The sequence below is a fragment of the Sarcophilus harrisii genome, chromosome 2 (genome assembly GCF_902635505.1).
Source record: "Sarcophilus harrisii chromosome 2, mSarHar1.11, whole genome shotgun sequence".
NCBI classification, from domain to species: Eukaryota; Metazoa; Chordata; class Mammalia; order Dasyuromorphia; family Dasyuridae; genus Sarcophilus; species Sarcophilus harrisii.
Window position 1 is genome coordinate 150,370,092 of NC_045427.1, and position 21,541 is coordinate 150,391,632.

A 21,541-nucleotide genomic window follows, 5' to 3' on the forward strand; every position below is an offset into this window, starting at 1 on the left:
TTAAGAAATTTGGTATAGGTTAATTTTTTTTTTTTTTTTTTTGGCATACAGAAGTCCAACACAGGGAGTCATAGCTAAAGCTGTAATGTGTTCACGATTTATAAAGAGGTTTTTAAAAGACCTGAGACCAAATTGTAATAGGGAGTGAAACCCAGAGACTGTTCTGTCATAGCAGCATTCATCCATTAATAAATGAGCATTTATTAAGCATCTACTATGTACCAGGTACTATTTTAAACAATGGGGTACTGAAAGGTAAAAGATAGTCCCTGACCTCAAGAGCTTATAATCTAGAGCATTGTATAAACAAGCAACACAGAATAAATAGGAAGTAATAATCACTAGAATTAAGAAGGCTTCTGAGTCTCCCTGTGAAAGATGGAATTTTACTTGCACCATAAAAGAAGCCAGGGAAGCCAGGAAGCGGAGAGGAAGGAGAGTCTACCCATGGAGGAAGCCAGAGAAAATGCCTAGTGAGGAAATGGAGTGTCTTGTTCATAAAATAATAGCAAGAAAATCGGTGTCCCTGGGTCAGTTTGAGGTGGGGACAGGAGGGGTAAGGCTGGCGAGATCAGGAAGGGCTTTGAATGCTAATGCAAATGCATTATGATGCAAATGATTAGACCTTGAAGGTGCTAGGGAGCCACAGAGTTTACTGAGTAGATGATGACACAGTGGGACTGGTGTTTTAGGAAAAGCACTTTGGTGGCTGATTGGAGGATGGATTGAAGTGCAGAGAGACTTGAGGTGGACTGTGGTACTACTGGTGATACTCCAGTATCTGGTAATAATCCAGATAAGGGTCTGCTCCATGCTGTGGTGTCAGAGGAGAGAAGAGGGAGTACTGAAGAGATGTTGCAAAGATGGAACCAACAGGCTTTGGTAACAGATTGGATGTGGGGGAGATAGTGAGAAATCTAGGATGACTGCAAGCCTGGTGGACTGGGGAGATGGTGTTGCCCTCTATCGTAATAGGGAAGATAGGAGGGGGGAAAGGTTAGGAGGGAAAGAGTGAGTTCCATTTTGTACAGTTTAAAAGCATTTGATGAACTGGATACATAAAGTCCTTTCCTACTTTATTTGATGAAGAGATCCTGAGGAAATCTTTTGAGTTTTCCATTTCCTTCTGGTTTCTATATGATTTTTCCCCCTTAAATAGTTTGTAACTATGTTCCTTGCCCATAGGGTCAGTTCCTGGAACATGGTAGTTCTTTTTAAAAGTTGAATTTGGTGACATTTACCTACAATCATTGCTAAAGGGAAACTGAGATTGGTTGATGGCTTGAGTTCACATTGAGTGTGAATTTATATACTAATTAGGTATTCACACTAAGTGTGGAACTAATAAGTAGGAAGAGCAAGGGGCTACTGTAGGTCTTCCTTTTAGGAAAACTACCCCAGGTCAGAGATGGAATAGGTCAGAGCTCTTGTGCCAATCCATAATATGATAGGGTCCATGAACGGCCACTGTATTTCCTGAGTATACAAGGTAGGGATACCCAGTCTCAAAAAAAGGTTTGTTGAATGAATAAATGAACTAAAATTCAAGATATTGATGACGTATTGGTTTAAATATTCTTATTTTTTTCTACAGTTTCTCTAGTTTAACCAAAAGGTCTAAATCAATCAATTGAAGTTAAGCACTGCTATATACAAGATTTGATATTAAAAATAATTTCAGCCTTCTTAATCATGATGATGGTCCAATTTTAAATTTAATGGTATCCAAGGCAGAATTTGTTGTGACACATTCCATGATGCTGAAGCCAACCAAGCATGTGGACTAGAATTTGTAAATTAGTTCATTATGTAGGCTATTTGGGGGATCCTTTTCTTTCTTTTATCATGTTATCTCACAAAAAGTTCATGAATTATTAAACTATTTTGTCATATATCACATTTAAGAGGTCTTATAAAAAGTCTAGTAAAATTTTTGTGGATTGCATATTATTAATGAAATTAGTAATAAAGTAGATCTAAGATTACATTATTCAATATACTGTACAGTTGGTCAACTGGCTGCCTTTAGGAGATACCCTCATCATCTTGGCAGCAATTTTACACAAATGTAGCCAGTGCCAAAAGGATGCCATGGAATGAGTCTACATTTTTACTCAGAGGATAAAATAGAAAAATCTGGGGAGATCTTTTTCACTAATTAAAAGGAGGCCCACCTGGCAAAACATTCAATTAAAATCAGAGTTCATATTGAAATGCTAGACAAAATAATTTTTGTGTGTTTCATTTGTACTACAATTCTCATTATCTATTTTTTTGGCTCTTCTAATCATGACAGACAATGGTTTGCATATCAGTGGCCAGAATCTGTGAAATTTTACACAAAGACTTCTAGATGAGGCAGAGAATTGCAAGTTTTAAGAGTTAAACAGGATTTATAGATCATTCAGTACAATTTCCCCACTCTGCAGATGGCAAGATCAGCCTCTTAAGAACTGAAGGGACATCTATGACAAGGATGACCTTTTACTTGCTGTTCCCTAGCATAGTGTATTTGTCCCCTAGGCCTGAATTGTTCTCCTCACTTCCATCTCTTGGAGCTTCCAGCTCTCTTTAAGGCTTGCTTTCCTGGGCGTTTCCTGATTTCACAAGCCCTTCATTTCCTCCCCTGCTTCCTATTCCTGGATAGACTGTGCAGCATCAGGGATCCGACGGATGAATGTGGTGGAGGGGATGGTAAATAGGCAAGTTTGCATGCATTGTAGTGTATGAAGGGAACTAATGTGTAATAAGCCTGGACATGTAGGTGGGAGTTAGGCAATAAAGGAATTTAAATGCCAGAGGAAGAAGCTTGTATTTTATCCCTTAGGCAACAGGAAGCCACTGGAATCTATTGATCGGGAGAGCAGCAAGATTAGACCCATGCTTTAGAATTATTACTTTGGTAGCTGAGTCATGTACTGAAGTTAGAAAAGGCTTGAGGCAAAGAGGCCAATTAAGGACTGTAATAGTCCAAGTGAGGGGTGTTGAGGGTCTTAATTAGGGTGACTACGTGTGTGAATAGGGCTTGCTAAATGTCAGGCACTTAAAAAATTATCTTATTTGGTTCTCGAAGATCCTACAAGACAGGAGGCTCTATTATTGTCTCCATTTTACAGTTGAGGAAATTGAGGCAAGGTTAAGTGACTTGCCCAATGTGTCTGATGATGAGACTTACACTCAGACCTTCCTGATTCCAGACCTAGTGCTTTTTTATTCACTGTGCCACTGAGCTGCTACTAGAATCGAGATAAATATAGTTATGGGGAGAGGGACAGGGAGAGAAGTAGGGGGAGAGGGAGGGAGAGGGAGTGGGAGGAGAGAAAGAGAGAGAGAGAGGGGAGAGAGAGAGGAAGGCAGAGGAAGAGGGAGAGGAAGGGGGAAAGGGAGGGAGGGAGAGACAGACAGGGGGAAAGGAGAGGGAGAAAAAGAGAGGGAGGGAGGGAAGGAGAGAGGGGGGGAAGAAAAAGTGAAGGGGGGAAGAAAAAGAGAGAGTGAGAGGGAGGAAAGAGAGGGAGAGAGGGGGAGAAAAACAGGAGGGAAGGGAGAGGAAGAGAGAGAGGAAGAAGGGAGGGGGAGAGAGAGGAAGGCAGAGGAAGAGGGAGAGGGAGGGGGGAAAGGAAGGGAGGAAGGAGGAGAGAGAGACAGGGGAAAGGGAGAGGGAGAGAGAGAGAGAGAGAGAGAGAGAGGGAAAATGAGAGAGGGAGGGAGGAGGGAGGGGGAGAAAGAGAAAAAGGGAGGGAGGGAAGGAGAGAGAGGGAGAGAGGGGAGAAGAAAAAGAGTGAGAAGGAGGAAAGAGAGGGAGAGAGGGGAGAGAGGGAGAGAAAAATAGGAGGGAAGGGAAAGGAAGAGGGAGAGAGAGAGGGAGGGAAGGAGAGGGAGAGAAAAGGAGGAGAGAAAAAGAGAGAGAGAGAAGAGAGAGAGAGGCAGAGAGAGAGAGGGAGGGGGGAGAAAAAAAAGAGGGAGAGGACCAAGAGGGGGGAGAGGAAGAGAGAAAGAGAAAGAGGGAAAAGGAGAGGGAGTGGGAGTTAAGGGGATAGGACTGTAAGGACTTGACAACTGATTTCATTTTCCAGGTAACAGAGAAGGATATACATAGTAAGAACTTTAAAAATATCTCGTTGATTGATGTTGATGTTGTCAGTTGATTAACTGACAGCATATGAGGGACTTTGATTCAGGGTTTATGGAGTTTGTTGGATTATCCTAAACATTTTTAGTTGTTGCTATTTTAATATATTGCCCTAACAAGTATATTAAGATACTTATCTATACTTATCTTCTCTGTAAGATTTTTCAAAAGTACTCAACTAATCAATATTTTTTGATCCTAATTTGTTCAAATTTTCAGGTTATTAAATTGGTGGATTGTCATTATCTGTTGACTTTAATGTCATTCACTTGTTCTACTTCAACATGATACTTTTTCATCTTCATGAAAATTATGTCTCAATGACACATAGCACAAAATCATATATCACAACATAGCCATATTAAATAGGAATTATCATTAGGCTCTATTTAATGTTCACCTCAAGTGGACATAAATTATTGTTTGACATAATCCCCAGTGGCTTCTATTTGCCAAAAGTCACACCAGAGAGATCTGAGGAGGTTATGAATGTTGTTGAGGATTTCTAGGCTCTACATTCTAGCTATATTAAGACTCAATATAACATGTCTGCAGTGTTTCTGTAAGTGTCACTTTTCTTCTCAATGAACCAAAAACCTATCTTAAACAATTTTTAATAAAGCGAATTTCCTTTTAATTAAGTGGTATGTGGTATAGCCAAAGAATAATCAGTAAAAGTACTTACAAAGTCAGCCTGAGCAATTTGTACATCCAAGGGAGTAGGAATCATTGGTTTGGCAACATGCAAGTAATAATATGGTCCAGGAAGAAGACCACCTAGTAGAATGAAAATATTTTTACATTCAGAAAGTATTGTTAATGGAATATATCTGTATTTTCTTTATGGTTCAAATGAAGAAAGATATATATACTGTTTCTTGGTAATAATAGCAATAACTTATTTATATAGAACTTTGGAGGGCTTATATTTGTTTAGCCCTTCAATTATTTTCATTTTTCCTACTTCAACTGAGCTTTATTTATTACCCTATGAAGGAGTTAGGACAGCCCTGGGTTAAATATGATAGAGTCAAACGCAGTGAAGTTATAGAGGAATCCTGATAGTGTGGGTTTGCCAAGTAACAAGAGAAGTGGCTAATGAAGAGCTTTGTATAAATATGTGCAAAGGAAGAATGGGAGAGTACCTGAGGCAGCTGGTAGCTCAGTGGATAGAGCCCTGGGCCTGTAGACAGGAAGACCGGAATTCAAAGCTAATCTCAGAAGACCCTGGGCAAATCACTCCTACTGCCTGACAAAATGGATCCACTGAAGAAAAAATTGCAAAGCTTGGATATCTTAGCCAAGAAAATGCTAAATAGGCTATGAATGTTGGGACATGACTGAAATGCTCAGGCCATGGCAGACATGAGATTAAATAATAAGAAAAACTAGCATTTACATAGCACTTTTTAGTTTTACAAAGCATTTTACAGCTATCTTATTTGATACTTAACAATTCTAGAAGGTAAGTACTATTATCACCCCCATTTTATAGTTGAAGAAACTGAGGTAGAAAGGAGTTAAGTGACTTGTCCCATCAGGATCATAAATATTTGAAGCAGAATTTGAACTCAGATCCTTCTGCTTCTAGATATAAACCCTTCATCTCCTGCACCACCCAACTGCCTGGGGCCAATCAGTTCTTGAATTTGCCTCACCTACCCCACCCAATTCAAGCTCTTGATTACTCACCTTGGCCAGAGCCAAACTCCCTTGACATTTAGTAAGCTACCATTTTACAAACCTTTAATCTTAGCTCCTTTATATATAGGAATAAGTCTATCCAGGTCCCCTGGTGGCTCAATTACTGGCTCCAGAGTTGGATCAAAGAGATTCAGCATGGTAGCAGCAAGCTGGAAGCCAACTTCTTTTGAACTGAAGCTACTGTGTGTCCATTCATTTGCATAATATCTATTGGAGAACTTGGTGAGAGGACCTGCAGCTCGGATGGTTATATCATTTGTGTGAAAAGTGGTATCAATCACAAGTCTTCCATCATAGACAAGACATGAATCATTAAGTGCTTTGAAAGTCTCATAATCCACATTCTTTTCATAAAAACTGAAGAAGGCCTAAAAATGAAAATTCAGATTTGTATTCAGTTAAATTCATTTTATATTTTCATATTTTAGATCACACAAAGCCATAGAACTCTTGAAGATATTTTATAACCTTTGGCTTGGAGAAAAAAATTGCAAAAAATTACTAATATTTGGAGAAAGGGTCACATTGTAGAAATGTGTGTTTGTTTGTTTTTCCCTATTAAAACTCATCATGCCTCTTTCACTCTCATATTTTTGTGACAGAGAGGAAGGGAAAAACTGGACTACACAGTGAATAGAGACCGGGGCCCAGAGGAAGATTTGAGTTCACAGATGGCCTCAGACACCTACCACTGTGTAACTTTGGACAAGTCACTTAGTCCCTGTTTGCTTCAGTTTCCTCAACTACAAAATTCAGATAATCATAGTATCCACTTCCCAGAGTTGTTGTGAAGATCAAATAAAATAATATTTGCTACACTTGTGTAGCACACTGGCTGGGTACATAAAAGGTACTCGTTAATGAATGTTAGCATTAATTTCTATTAATGAATACGGGCAACATAAAAACAAAAGGTATTAATAAAAGTCTATTTTAAGAGAATTCAATCAACAAGCATTTTTTCTATTATGTGCCAAGCACTGTTCTAAGTATTGGGGATACAAAGAAGGGCAAAAACAGTGGTCATGGTCTAATGGGCAAGACAACCATACAAATGACTACATACATACATATAAGATACATTCAGAATAAATTGGAGTTAACAGACAGAAGGACAACAGTTGCATTAAGGAGGATTAAAAAAGGCTTCTGGAGAAAATGGAATTTTTTCTAAACATGAAGGAAACCAGAAGGTGAAGATGAAGAAGGTGAGAAGCCTATTGTTTCTATGGAACAACACAGAACAAATCTCATCCCTCTTCCATATGATAACTTTTCAGATACTTGAAGAATACTTTAATGATTCTCTCTCAATCTCTTATTTTATAGGTATCATCCCCCTCATCATAATTATTATCGCTACCATCGCTACCACTATCATCATCGTCTTCATAGCTAGCATTTACATGGTGTTTTAAAGGTTTCAAAATGCTATACAAATATTATTTCATATATCTATGTTGCTTCAAACATTTCTCATATGATATGATTTTCAGAGCTTCCTCTAGAGTTGCTCCCCTACCCCTGAGCTTGACAATATTCCTCTTTTAAAATGTGGTACCCAGAAATGATGATTATATTCCTGGTGTTCTCCTTGGTTCAAATACCAAACACTGCAAAAATAGGATTACTACTCTTGTTTTGAATTCTCAATTGTACTAATCCAGGCTCAGATTACATTAGATATTTTGGGATTCCTGTTGATGTTATTTAATGCTGTGAAATGTTCCTTTTTTGTTGAGTCTGAAAAACTTTGTTTTGGGGTATTAGGACATTGTAACTTAGGTTGTACCTGTAGGACTGTATGAAGTCACACCATGTAGACTGTTTGGAAACTTTCTTCTGTTTTAGCAAAGTGGGGAAACAAGTGAAAGGACTATGCCTATGGCTCCCCAGAGACCCAGGGGATTCTTCCAGATGGATTGGAGATGGAGATACTTGTTCAAAACACAGCCCTACGTACATGCCAGTGATGGCAAAATTTTCAAATCAGGGAAGAGTTAACCAAAGCCTGATGCGTGCCCAGACCCCATCAGCTTGCTCAGTGAGTGTTAAGTTCCTGGCAATGGAAAGGCTGGGAAGCCTGCTCCCAGGAGGGTGGTGATGATGTGTAAGAGCAGAGCCTTGGGGGAGATGTGGACCTCACACAGCCATTCTGGAACTGGTTTAGTCCCTTATAGCTGATCTCTTCCTTGGTATAACTCCTTCACTCCTCGAGTCCTAGGAAGACAGACAGTGCTGAGGAGGGAGGTCACGAGCTCTTCTCTGAGCTGAGGTCTGTGGTTCTGAGAAAGGGCCTTATTGCTGGACCTCCATATGTTCTCTTTACCTTGGAGGTGGAAGATACAGGAACTTCTAATCTTGTGAAGATGAAAGGTCTAGAGGATGTCCCCAAGTCCTTGCATTCTAGAGTCTGGGCTCCAGAGTCAGGAGGCATCAATGCCCCGAGGAGCAAGAATGACATTCAGAAGTGATGTTGGGCATCCAGCCCAGCCCCAGCATCTTGGATCTAGAGTCACTAACTCTATGACCTTGGTCAAGGCACCTGACACTATCTTAGTTTCCTCATCTATAAAATAGGTTTAATAATAATGGTATTTTTAATGATAAAAACAGGTCATATTTGTAAAATGTTTTGCAAGCCTTAAAAATGCCAAATAAATGCTAACTGCATGATTTACCCAGCTTTGTTGGGTATTTTTATTAATGATTTGGGAGCCAAAAGCATTGTCCTTTTGCTTGTTTACCCAGTATAATACAGAAGAAAGTTTCTAAACACTCTATGTGGTATGATGTCATACAGTCCTATATATGCAGACTAAAGTCACAAATATGCTCCAATACAAAGTTTTTCAGGAACATTCCACAAAATTTAATAGAGAGAACTGCTTGCTTTACTAAGCAAAAACTTAAAAAAAAAATCAACAAAAACTTGATTTGATGCACAAACTCAGAGGCGTGAAAGAAAAAAACGAAAAAAAGAGGGATAGAAGAAAGAAAAAAGAGAGAAAAAGAAGGAAAGAAAAGAAAGTTGACTTCCTCTCTCAGAAGAAAACTGGACACCACCCTCCCCAGAGCTTTCCAGACCATATGGGGCCCTCTGGAAAGGAATTTAGGATCTAGGATAGATTAGAAATCACCTCTCTCACTTGGAAAACTAAAACAATTTGGCTTGGTACCTACACCAAGGAGATACTAGAAGATTAGAGTATTTCACCCTCTCCTTTTCTACTAGCAATTTTCCTCTGCTTCAAGACTACACTGATAGGGGTCATGTAGAATGGGAACTACTGTTGAAAACTGAGAAGTTACATGGCTTGTTCAGAGTCACACAGCCATATACCAGAGGTAGGATTTACCCTCTGGTCTTCCAGTTTTAAGACCAGTTTTTGTCCATTATATGAAACTACCTATACCTCAGTTAGTAATCCAGTGGGGGAATTAAAGGGTGGCAAATAAAGCTACATAAATAATTAATTGAAAACAGGGATTTTTTATTCATTACTATTTAGGCCTTCAATTCTCTTTTAACAATGCTTAGTAAATCCATTCACACAATAATATCATTTCTGTTTTCTCTGCTTTTATTCATCTAATTCTCTTCATTATGCTTCTTCCCACAATTCATGGATTTTCATAGATTTATGTCTTATTGCCACAAAGTATCACCACTTCTATTATATTTGTTTCTTCTAAATAAGCTATATCTTCCATTGTCATATTTCAATTGATCCAAATACCACCAAATCTATGTGGCTACAGGGAATCTATTTGTCCCTCCCTTGGCTCTTTTTGATGCTGCAATGACATCACTGGTGTCTACAACTCAACCATTGGTTACTGTCTGCTCTTGTCATATGGGCAGCACACCTGAAAATAATAGCACATTCCCCATAATCAGCCATGCACCTCGGTATTCCTCAGCAAGAGACCCAACTGCCTCTATATACCATTTTCCCCTGGGGCTTAAAAGGATTCATTGTGTCTACCAGCATCAATAAATTTTCCTTATTGTTCCATAGAAGATAGAATGTGCTTGCTACTTCCTAAGGTCCAGATTCACCTTCTAAAAGTAGAGCTTTGTACAGATTTTCTTTGCTTTCATTTCCTTATGTATCAAGCTATTTCACTAGTCAGTGTCTTCCTAGGGATTCAATTTTCCTTTGCCTCCAGAAAGGAAGCATATTTTTTTGTCTAATAATAACCCCTCTAAGAATATTTCCTTTTTTCTAAAAAGCCAGAATGAAGAAAAGCTACCCTACAGTCTTTTTTCTTCTTCAGTGAAGTAGAGCAACACACATTTATAGTACACAACATTGGTGACAGGCTCAGGTAGGAAGACAACATAGATAGCATCAATCCATCATCAGTAGAACAGTTCCATTCATAGCTATAGTTCCTAGGTATCAAAATCTATTCTAGTCTTTTGTGTCATGATGACCATTTCCCAAGTTAGAAATTTCTTCCTAGTTGCTATCACTAATTTTTGATGAACTCCTTGGGGGTGTAAAATGGCTGTAGTCATCCACTAAATTTACTAATCTGATAGATCACATATCAGAAACCCTTCTCAATCACTTCTTCAAATCCCATTTGTCCTTCCTGATTTGCCTTTCCTGATTACTGTGGGTATCTGATTGTGGATGGAAGAGAAGGCTGCTCCTTAAAAGTGGCCTGACTTATTATGTATCCCTCCTGTCTAGCTTCTGCTAAAGTGCTGGATGTTAGCTCTGTACAGTTTTTGAACTTGTAGGCTTGAAGTCAGGCTATCATAAACTCATGATTTAACAGTTTGCTTAACAAAAGCATCAAGACAGTGTTTATTTGTTTGTTTTTTCCTTTCTCTTTACCTCCTGAAGGTGAATATAGAACTCTGAAACAGAAAGGAGGAAATTGGGCAAAATAAAAGTTTTATTTAAAGGTAGGTTATAAAACAGATGCAAAGTGTTAAAAAAATAAGTTAATAGTTAATAAACAGTTAAAATCCTTTTCAAAAAACTAACAAAAATCAAACCCTTTCATTATGTCCATACAAATCAGACTTTCAGACTGGCTGTAATACTAATGTTAAGACAGAGAAATACTGCAGAGACAACTACTTACTGTACACTGTATTTTAAAAGGTTTTGTTGGTGTAGTGAAGGAAGCACATGTTATGGGATCAGGGTCTTCACCATCATTCCATTGTGCAAGAATAGCCTCAGAGTAAAGAGACACGTTGGCTTCCAGCAAAGCTTCATCAATGGCATTTTCCACCTCATAGTTGTTAATGCAAGTAATATTAGAATTGAGTGGAGGCTGTACCATGTGTATCCTATCACCACTAATTCCAAGATATAAGAGGGTTTCGATAGTGGTGTAAACGTCAATTGTATTCCCATAGATGATGACATTCCCTAGGAAAAAAGGGAGGGGAAATCCAAGACATACAATAAAAACCTTATTAGTGTAACTCAAATGATAATAATACAGAATTGCTCTCTTTGACCCCTGATTTCTCTGATGCTCTGAAGCAAACAATGTTACCTAGCAACAGGGACTAAGATAATTTAGTGAAGAGTCTGTATAAAACATCTCACAAAGTAGACAAGTACTTTTAACACAGAAGTAGGACATTCATTTATGTTCCAATAATTTAAAATTTTGAAATTATTCTGCTGGAAACTCTCTAGTATAAAAACCTTTTATCTTGTTTTTTTTTTCTGTATTTGCTGCACTTACTAGACAAACAGAATTATTAAAGTTATAGCATACAGATTTCTCCTACAAAATGCAAAAACAATTGTTCAAAATATGATTCACTAAAGTGTTGAACAAACTGCACATTGTCATATTGATTTTTGGTTGACTAAAATAAATGAATTAGGGAGAGATGCTTTGGAACAGAAATCCTGAATATTTTATTATTCAGTGGAAGATTTCATAGAAATTTAAATTTGGGTGATAGGAATGTAAAGGTTTAAGATAATACAAATGACTTAAATGTATTCTAGATATAGGATTAGTACTTTGGATGAAGAATAAAATATCTCGATAGTCTGCAAATATTCTAATATGACAGGCCTTTTGAGGTTAACAACTTTGTTATTCCTGTTATGTTTTTTGAAAATCCTAAAGGAATATATAAGTAATTTTGCTTATTTCATTATTTTCATCAAAAGAAATTTAAATTGTGATTGAGACCGACAAATAGATAACTTTATATTGTAAAGAAGCAGGAAGTGTTCTCATTTCAACTAAGTTGTAGTACTCTTATCTTTCAACAAAATACCTGTTTTTATACTTAACTTTTCTACCCATACACTTATTTAATTAATTTAATTTAATTAATGTTAGCAGTTTTCCAAGCTTGGATAAACAATTGATGTCTATATTCAGTCTGATACATTCAGACTTGATAAATTATTCAAGCAAGCTGTTGTAAGGTGCAAGGGTCCTTGTTGCTTTAGTAGGGGCCTAAAAAGAGTCAGAACCCTTAACAGCTAACAGCTGCAGGCTCCTCCATGAAATATGAGTGAAGACCAGTGCTATTTCTTGATCTTTCCTGCCATCTGTCCTCTCTCTCTAGAAGGCAAAAACATGAATGTATTTTATGCAACACACTGCAGTCATATCCATCCACGGAGGAAATGCTCCTATTGAGAACCAATTGTGATTTATGGTACTATTTATTTGGCCCATGAATACTTTTCCTTGAAGATTTTTTTGGAAATCTTCTAGTGGGGTGTATGGATATCCCAAATATAAATTTAACTTAAATTATACATATTGTAATTTAGGAAAATGAAATCAACCATCCAGGCCTTGATTCTCAGGTATTTGATGTTAATAGTTGCACTTTGCAGATAAAAAGACTTTCTCTTTTCCTTTCCTTCTATGGCTACTTTGATGAATTTTTTTACTGTTAGGAACTCATTATCATGACACCATCTTTGTTCACTGTTCTAATGAAATGTAGCTTAACGAGAAATGCTATTGAAGGATTGTAAGAGATATTTCACATGGGGTAGACATTGGAAGCATTTTGTTTAAATTATAGTGACATTTGCTTACTCTTCAATGATAAATCCTCACTACATGGCTAAGCAAAATTTTAGCTTATCAGGTAGGAAAGCTTCTGCATTCTCAGAAAACTTTCTTTAATTTAATCTTTCAGAACATACAAACTAACCTTTGAATTATATCAAAAGAAGATTATAAGTCCCATAAACTCAGAATTCAGAGAATCTTAGGTGACTTTATATTACCTTTTTATAGTATATAGTTTAAATAGAATTCTATTATGTAATTTTGGAATAGCAATGTAGTGTTGTTGGTGTTTGGGAAGCAGTTATAAGAAATACTGATACCACATAAGTAGCAAGGGATAAAGTGATAAAAAAAAAAACTTCATCTCAAAAAGCAATAACTATTGTAATGCTGGAGAAACTGAGGCAAGATAGAGATTTGAGAGTTTTTTTAATATTTTATTTGGATTTCTGAGAGAGATTTTCTGAAACCAAAAGAATCTGTTTTTGATCCCAGGGCTGAATGAGACTTTCCTCTCAAAGAATCCAGCACTGAATGTGGGTTCTCAATGACATATAAATGGCTCTAAGCTCTAATAGATGGACAAAGGCAGGGGGGTGGAGTCCAAACTCTGGTGAGTGGGAATCTCCAAGCAGGAACCATCAATCCGGTTCTGACAGGTTGGGGGTAGGACCATAAATTCTTACAAACTGGGAATTAAGGGGGTAGTCAAACTAGAGCCAGGAAGTCTGAAGAGACAGAAGTAGACAATGACAATTAGGTATCTGAGAGAGGACATCTGGAGTTTTATCTTTCGGAATATCAGAACTTCACAGTCCTAATTATCCCAGTCCTAATGATTAGCAAAGCAGGAGTTGCAACCAGGGGGATTGAGGCAGAACAATTCAGGGAAAGTGAGGCAGGACAATTTAGGGAAACTGAGGCAGGACAATAAAAGGGAACTGTGGCACAACACTATCACAAATATTCAGTCACTAACTTTTTTTTAGATGTAACTTTGGGGATATACTGAAGTTTTCATTGGAACAACTTTATTTTCCTTTTTCATACATATGTAAATGATACCTTTGGTGATACTGAATATGTATATATATTTATGTATATATAACTAAATATCTATATAAAATTAATATATATAAATATAGATATAAAATAATATATAAATATGTAAAACTATATATATTTTCTGTTATAGTTATATTTATCATTAATAAGCTCTTATCATAATTTTCCCTAAAGGACTATTATGATTTTTCATAGCAGCCTGGAAAAAATTCGGAGTTTTCAAAAGCCATGCCAGCAGCAACAAGCTTAGGCAGGTCCTTCTAGGCCAGAGAGACCAAACATGGACATGCAATAAACTTCATCTATGATTTAAGGGTCAGTTTCACCAAGCTCAGAGAAACTCATGAGCAGAGTATTGTCAACCAGGTGACAATTTACATATTTCTGGACATAGGAATTCATGAAATTCTATTCTATTAAGATATGACAAGCCTGTAACTTGTGATGGTTGATGATAAAATCACATATCCTTGAAATGTCATTATGTCTCCAATAGTGTTTAAAAAGCACTTAAATATATTGCTTCATTTCATCCTCTCTGGTGTTTTTAGTGTAATATTTCAGAAAAGGAAACAGGTTAAGTCCAAAGTCACAATTATTCCAAGTGGCACACCCAAGACTTGAAGAAGTATATTTTTACTCTTAGACCAGTACTTACATAGTAATAAATGGTGTTCTGCCTCTTAGATAATATTGCATTTTAAAGGGATTCCATTGTCTTTGAAAGCATTTTTTCACTTATATTAATGAAAAGTTTGCTTGTTTCCATAATTTCCAATTTTTCACTAATGAACATATTTTTCCTACTTCACAAATCAACCAAATTTAACCTTGTTGTCCAACTGTCTTTTTAGTGATTTCTTTGATCACATGAAGAAAACAAAAATGAGCAGTAATGGGGGAACTTGCATGTCCCCTACACATTACCATTCTGCCTCTTGCCTCCCCTACCAAGATAAAAAAGGAATTGACAAAGACCATATCTGTACAGTTATGGTCAAATCAAGTTTGGCTTATAAAACAAAATTTTAAAAATCAGTCATCCCTAATAACATTCTGTAGGGCAAACAGTTTGGAAAAACTCAATTGAAAGTAAGGAGGAAACTTCAAGGAAAGAATCAGATTTCTGGTCAAAGTGTTCTTTGGGGGTTATCTCCCCTTGGAGGGAGGGAAGAAGGGAAGAAGGGGGAAAGAGAAAGGGAGAGGGGGAGAAAGAGAGGGAGGGAGAAGAAGAGGAGGAGAGACAGACAGACTCTAGGACATTGAGAGTCCAGTGCTAAGAAGACTGCTGCCAGGAAAAGCAGGATCAAGGAATTACCTGGGGTGTAGTCATTATGTGGAAAGAAGGAAAAATTATGAGTATACTTTGACTTTCTTGTTAAATTATCCCTCCTATCTAGGTGTGAGGCTCGATTGTTTTTACCTGTTGGGGATTACAAGTATTATTAGCACCCTCAGGCAAAGCAGAGAAGGACTGGTCTCCTAAATGTAATTATGGGTCTATTTATAATATTTGATCCATTGAGATTATTTTGATTCTTTACAATTGGAAAAAATAGTACTTTAGCACCCTACCTTATAATGCTACTACTTATGCACTTATGATGTGCCAGCTATTATATGCTAAGTACTGAGAATTTAAATATAAGCAAAAAAAAAAAAAAAAAAGAATTACTGGACTTGAGGAGTTCACATTCTTATGGGGGAAGACAATACATAAAAAGGAAGCTGAAAAGAGGGTAGGGTGGAAGGGAGGAGGGAAGTACGTTCTCATGGACAAAGTGGAAAGGTTAGAGTCAGGAGCAGAGCAGAGATTAAAGTGAGCCACAACTGGTTTGGGTACTTCCTCAAATGGAGATTCCATTTATATTATTACTATAAATTATATTATGTATTTTACATAAATTATTAATTTATTTTAATTCTAAATACGTAGAGATTATTAAAGAAGAAAATAAATCCCATTATTTACAATTATAATTCAGGGAACTGAGCCTGACCACCATTCTGGTCCTTTCTGCTTGGCTGACAAATGTAGACCTGAACTAAGATTCTGTCTTTGTTTGGTATGGAAAAATTTGAAGCTTTTTCCACTCCCAAATTTTTAAACAATCTAATATATAAAACATTTCCAAATTATAACTGCTCTGTGGCAACCTAAGTAAAATAAAACATCCTTCTTCAACAAAGATATTACTTAGGTTAATTAAAATAAGGAAGGATCAAGGAATTTGTGTAGTTAATTCCTCTTTAATCAAAAATTCCCCTTTTTTCTAAAGATGATAAATAATTTTAAAAGATTCATAGCATTGTAAGGTGATTGTTGTTTAATTGAGGTAGGGACTAAGAGTAATAATTGTGACTTCATTGCATAACTAAGGCATGAATCTTAAAAATCCCAAGAAAAAAGTTTTACATATATTGGTTGGATATAATACATAAAGCGTGGTCAAGAAACTCCTTCTCAGGAGACAGTACAATAAAATAAATCATCTTACTATATTCAGCACTAAACAAACCATATTTACATAGAATGGAATGATAATGTAAACTCATTCAGAGAAGAAGCCATTTTTTTTGTCTGACTGACTGATGTACGTTCCAAGAGATGAATTAACTCTTCAGTCTATAAAACTGAAACTTCCCTATCACAATCATTTATGAGTGGTTTATTGAATTTATTCCTTTTTTTGTTCTTCCCCACTACCCAGTTGACTATGTCACTTGTCACTGAATATTTTAATTCAGAAACAGGAGAAAGGGTTTGATAAAACTTAAATCTGTAAGTTCCATAAGATTTGTATTATCTGCGCTTTGCATCTTTTATGGCATTATGCTCGGGACGTAACAGGTACCTCAAAAACTTTTGTTGAATGCATTTTATTGACAAAATTTTTAGCTGAAATTTTTGCTCATCTGTAGCTGACAGAGTTGACAATGAAAAAATTATAAAGATGAGAGACAAATTTCCACTATGAGATAAACATGTAATAATTCAGGGTATGACAAAAGTCATATTATGCATTAATAATTTAAAACTTCACTGACTCCTCAAAATCTGAACATCATAGATATAGTATTCATTTCTCAAATTTACAAGGTAAATCTTAATATGCTGTTTTATGGGTCTTATAAAATGGGTCTTACACATTTCACAAAATACTATGGCAACACCTATATTTATCACTGGATTTATATCATAATTAAAAACAAAATTTGGGCTAATGTCCATGAACAAAGAACACTTAGTAAGTTAATAATCATTTCTAACATAAGTTATGTGTCCTTGAATTGTTTTAATAAATAATTATTAATAATGTTAATAAAGAAAATACATTGAAATTTCATAAACATGCATGAATTTCATTACCTGTTATATTTGCTATCAAGGACCTTATTGAAGATTTTCAGATCATGACTCTTGCAATCAAGGCAGAGACATATAAGTAAACAAATGGATGTACTTTCTGACATGATTACAAATATGACCTCAACTTTAGACTCATTTTTATTTTCCTTATATTTCCAATAGCAACATTTATGCATTGTATGGCAGGGGCATGCTAGCACCATTCTGCTGAAATAGAGCAACTTAAGACTTACAAGTTTTTGCCAGACTTATCATTGTAGAGATTGATGATAGATGATTGATTTTGAGCTAAAGTTATGGTCTCAATGATTCTGCAATGACATTGCTGTTTCTGAGAACGTAGATAATGCCCAATTTAGATAGAACATTTCATGATGCATTTGGTAGAACTTAGTATTATTCATTGACTCTCTATGGATAGATGGATAGATAAGATAGAGATGGATATAGATATATTGAGTGACTCATTATCTTCCAATATATTTCTTGGTTTCTGGTCTTTTCTCATTTACTCATGCTGCCCCCTCTGCATCTAAAGTCCCCTTTCTCACAACTGCCATCTTTATCTACAGACATCCTACTCATCCTTCAAAGTCCAGCTCATCTATCATTTTCTCCATGAAGGAGAAAATCTATAGAAGGTATTTCAGGAGGAATAAGGAACTCTTAAAAATATATAAAGAAAAAATTCTGATGAGGAAGACAAAGACATTCTCTAGAATTAAATCCCACTAAACAGGCAACTCATCAAAAGTCTAATTTTTTTTTAAAATATGGGTACAAAAAATGAAAGTAAGAATGAAAAATAGAAGGTAATATTAAAGTATGGCACAGAAGAAGTTTTGTGTTTTGAAGTTCAGAACAAGATGAAGTTGGTAAGCAAAAAAAAGGACAACAAAAGGTTTTTTAAAAACTATATTAAGGGATAGGTGCCTCAGAGGAGGGATATTACTACCACATGGAAACTGATAGGACAATGATAATGGACAACTGAGAGAAGATACAGTTGCTCAGCTTGTATTTTCTCTGCCAAGGAAGATGCTTTTGGGACTAAAAAAAATGACAGAATAAAGATGTAAAAGGAGAACTATAATCCAAGATAACAAGAGATAATTAGTGAACATTTGATAAATTTCAATCAGCAGATACAAATGAAATATATACACTATAAGGTACTAGAGAACTGATAGATATGAAATCATTTCCCACATAATTATTACAGTAACAAAATCTTGTCTACATCATCTTAAGCAAGTTCCTTTGGTTGAAGTTCTCTGGTGATAGGGAATCTATTACATGATTCTTTTGCACAGCTCTAAATCCTATAGTTATGCTCATATAAATATGAAATCTGCTTTTCCATAATGTTTACTTATCACTCTTAGTCTTTCCCTCCAAAGTTAAGGCAAAACAATCTTCTCTTTCATATGAAAACCTTTCAAATACTTCTACCTCATGTTAGCTATCTCATGTTAACTGTGTCCCAACCCTTCAAATCCTCTCTTTGCTAGGCTAAATAATAGAAGTTCTTTCAACTAATTCTTATATGGAATATGTGGCAGAAGCAACTTTTGAATTCCTGTCCCCCTCATACAAGTTAGGCTAATTTTTCCTTACAAAGTACTGAAACCATGCTTGAGACTTGATTGACTTAGGAAAGTTAAAGGCACAGGCTCCTAACACCATTTCTTGGTTGCTTGAGTATTTGAGTCACAAGGTGCTTCAGGGGAGGTCAGATGGTAAATAATGTAAAATAATGGGTAACTCAGACATAACAGCTTTTCTCAGCTAAATCAACTCTAGACACCTTCAATGTATATCCTTATTGGGGCAGGTAGATAGTCAGGCCTGGAGTCAGGAAAAGGAATCTTTTTGAATTCAAATCTGGTCTCAGGTACTTCCTAGCTGTGTGACTCTGGGTCTCTTTGCCTCAGTTTTATTATCTGCAAAATGAGCCAGAGAAGGCAATGGAAAACTACTCCAGTATCTTTGCCAAGAAAACACCAAATGGAACACAGCTGAAAAGACTGAAACAACAACCCTTGTTCGATATACTTCTGCTATAACTAAGTCTCCTTTTGTTAACTATTGAGTGATTTGCAAGTGAATCATTTTAGTCCAGCATCAAACATAAACTACAAGAGGACCTGTAATCTTCTTTCTCATCATCATTTTAGTCATCCCTCTACAGACATTCTCCAGTTTGATATGTCCTTTCTGAAACGTAGCAACAAGAAAATTCAATACTGTAGAACATCACATGGGCAGCTAGGTGGAGCAGTGGATAGATCACTGGGCTTGGAACCAGCAAAGCTAACTTTCATGAGTTCAGATTTGACCTCAGACACTTATTAGCTGTGTGACCCTCTGCAAGGCACTTCACCATTTGTCTCTGTTCCTAATTTATAAAGTGATCTGGAAAAGGAAATGGCAAAACATTCTAGTATCTGCCAAGGAAACCCAAATGAGTTCACAACTGAAAAATGTCTTGACAACAAGAGAGCAGAATATAGCAGAACTATCACAGTCCTTCTTCTAGCCAGTTTCTCTACTAATTCAGCTCAATGTCACATTAGATTTGTTTTTGGTTGCCACTTTATGAGTTGCAGCTGATTAAAACTCAAGAGTTCTTAAGAGAAACTACTATCTATCCTCATCTGTATTTGCATCTTGTACTTGTACTATCATGCATCCTATCATAAGATCATTGATTTAGAATTGGAAGGGAACCTGGAGATCATCAAGCCCAACCCTTTCATTTTATAGATAAAGAAGTTGAAATCTGAAGAGATTTTCATTTGTCCAGGATCATCTACCTAGCAAGTATTTGAAGTAGGATCTGAATATAGGTCTATGACCAATAATAGAGAGAACATACAAAGGGAAATCACTATAGGGTAATGGTACCCTTGACATTTGTTGGTCTGCCTAGCCTGTGGTATACGTAAGCCTAACATCCCTCTGAAGGATACTTCATTTATGTCTTCAAAGTTCAGTTTATTTGAATATATAGAAATGATAAGTTCCTATTCAAATTGGACTTTTTTTATACTATAATGATAAGATGATATACAAAGAGTAATTTCTTAAATAATGCATTCTTTATTGGTAACCAGAATAGCCCAGGGGAATTTTCTGTAAGGAACAACAGAGTCTAGCCACAGCAGTCTCCAAAGATTAATCTATGTTGCTTCTTATTGGGAATAAATTATCTACTACTAAGATTACAGATCTAAAATTGGAAATGCAATCTTTAGGAAGTTTGTATTTAAAAGAAGCCAAAATTTTAATTTGACTAGAAGGAACTGAATTCAGTGCTTTTCTCACTTCTCAACTACAGTGGTCTTTGAAAAACCTACAAAGGTGTTTCTAAAAGGGCTAAGTAATAAAAGGGCTTCACTTTTAGCAACCCAGCTGGGAAGAAAGAATGAGATTGATTACTCAAGTCAATACCTTTGAGAGCAAAGTCAATTCCACACTTCAGATTAAAAAAGCATTTAAGAGTTGTCCTTTTTAATGGCTTAAATAAATGGAATAGAAATCTTTTCCTTTAGACACATTTTGGACAGGGGAGATAAAATGAATGTGCTGCAGACTTTGATTCGGTCCACTAAAATGGTATAAGTTGCACAGAAATATGTCCAATCAAATCAGACACCTGATCCCAGTGGCTCCTCAACTTGTTTGTCAGAAAACAATGCCAGTTTTATGGTCTTGGTTTACTGGAGGGATTAGTTAAAAAATTATTAAAGGAGAAAGTAGAGCCTACCTTTCACAGATGAGATAATTTTACAAAAATGGGAAAGGGAAAGTGCCAGAATTATTTTAGGTCTAACTTGCTTTTAAATTCACATAATAAAATATGGAGCTTTATATAAAAATTTTGGAATCAGAGATGTGTCCTGTGAAATAGAACATTCATTTATGATTACTATCATTAGATGCTAAAAAGGCATTTTATTGCCCTGAGCTGAATGTTTTAATTTCATCTACTTCACATTATGCTTTGACACTAAGTTTCATTATCTTTCTCAGTACTGTAAGGATGAGGTTTTGATGAATAGTTTCATATAAAAAGCTTTGACAAGGAAAGGATTTTCTAATGTTACTTTTGCCATTGCATTCATCCTTGATAGTGTGAAAAATACATTGAGAATTATGCATAAAGAATTTGGTGAAAGATAATTTAAAGTTATCTTTGAATTATAAAGCCAGAGAAACAAAATTATATTCTCTATTTGGAA

At 36.1% G+C, this 21,541-nt stretch overlaps 1 protein-coding gene across 2 annotated transcripts in view; it reads right to left on the minus strand.

Annotated features, from left to right (window-relative positions):
* CFAP61 (cilia and flagella associated protein 61) overlaps nucleotides 1-21,541 on the minus strand; it is a 324,804-nt gene that overhangs the window by 74,843 nt on the left and 228,420 nt on the right. For both annotated transcript variants that reach the window (XM_031951049.1, XM_031951048.1), the window contains 3 exons: nucleotides 10,937-11,229; nucleotides 5,874-6,201; nucleotides 4,815-4,906 (listed from right to left, as the gene is read on the minus strand). In XM_031951049.1, the coding sequence (XP_031806909.1) occupies nucleotides 4,815-4,906; nucleotides 5,874-6,201; nucleotides 10,937-11,229 (713 nt within the window). The remainder of the gene's footprint in view (nucleotides 1-4,814; nucleotides 4,907-5,873; nucleotides 6,202-10,936; nucleotides 11,230-21,541) is intronic.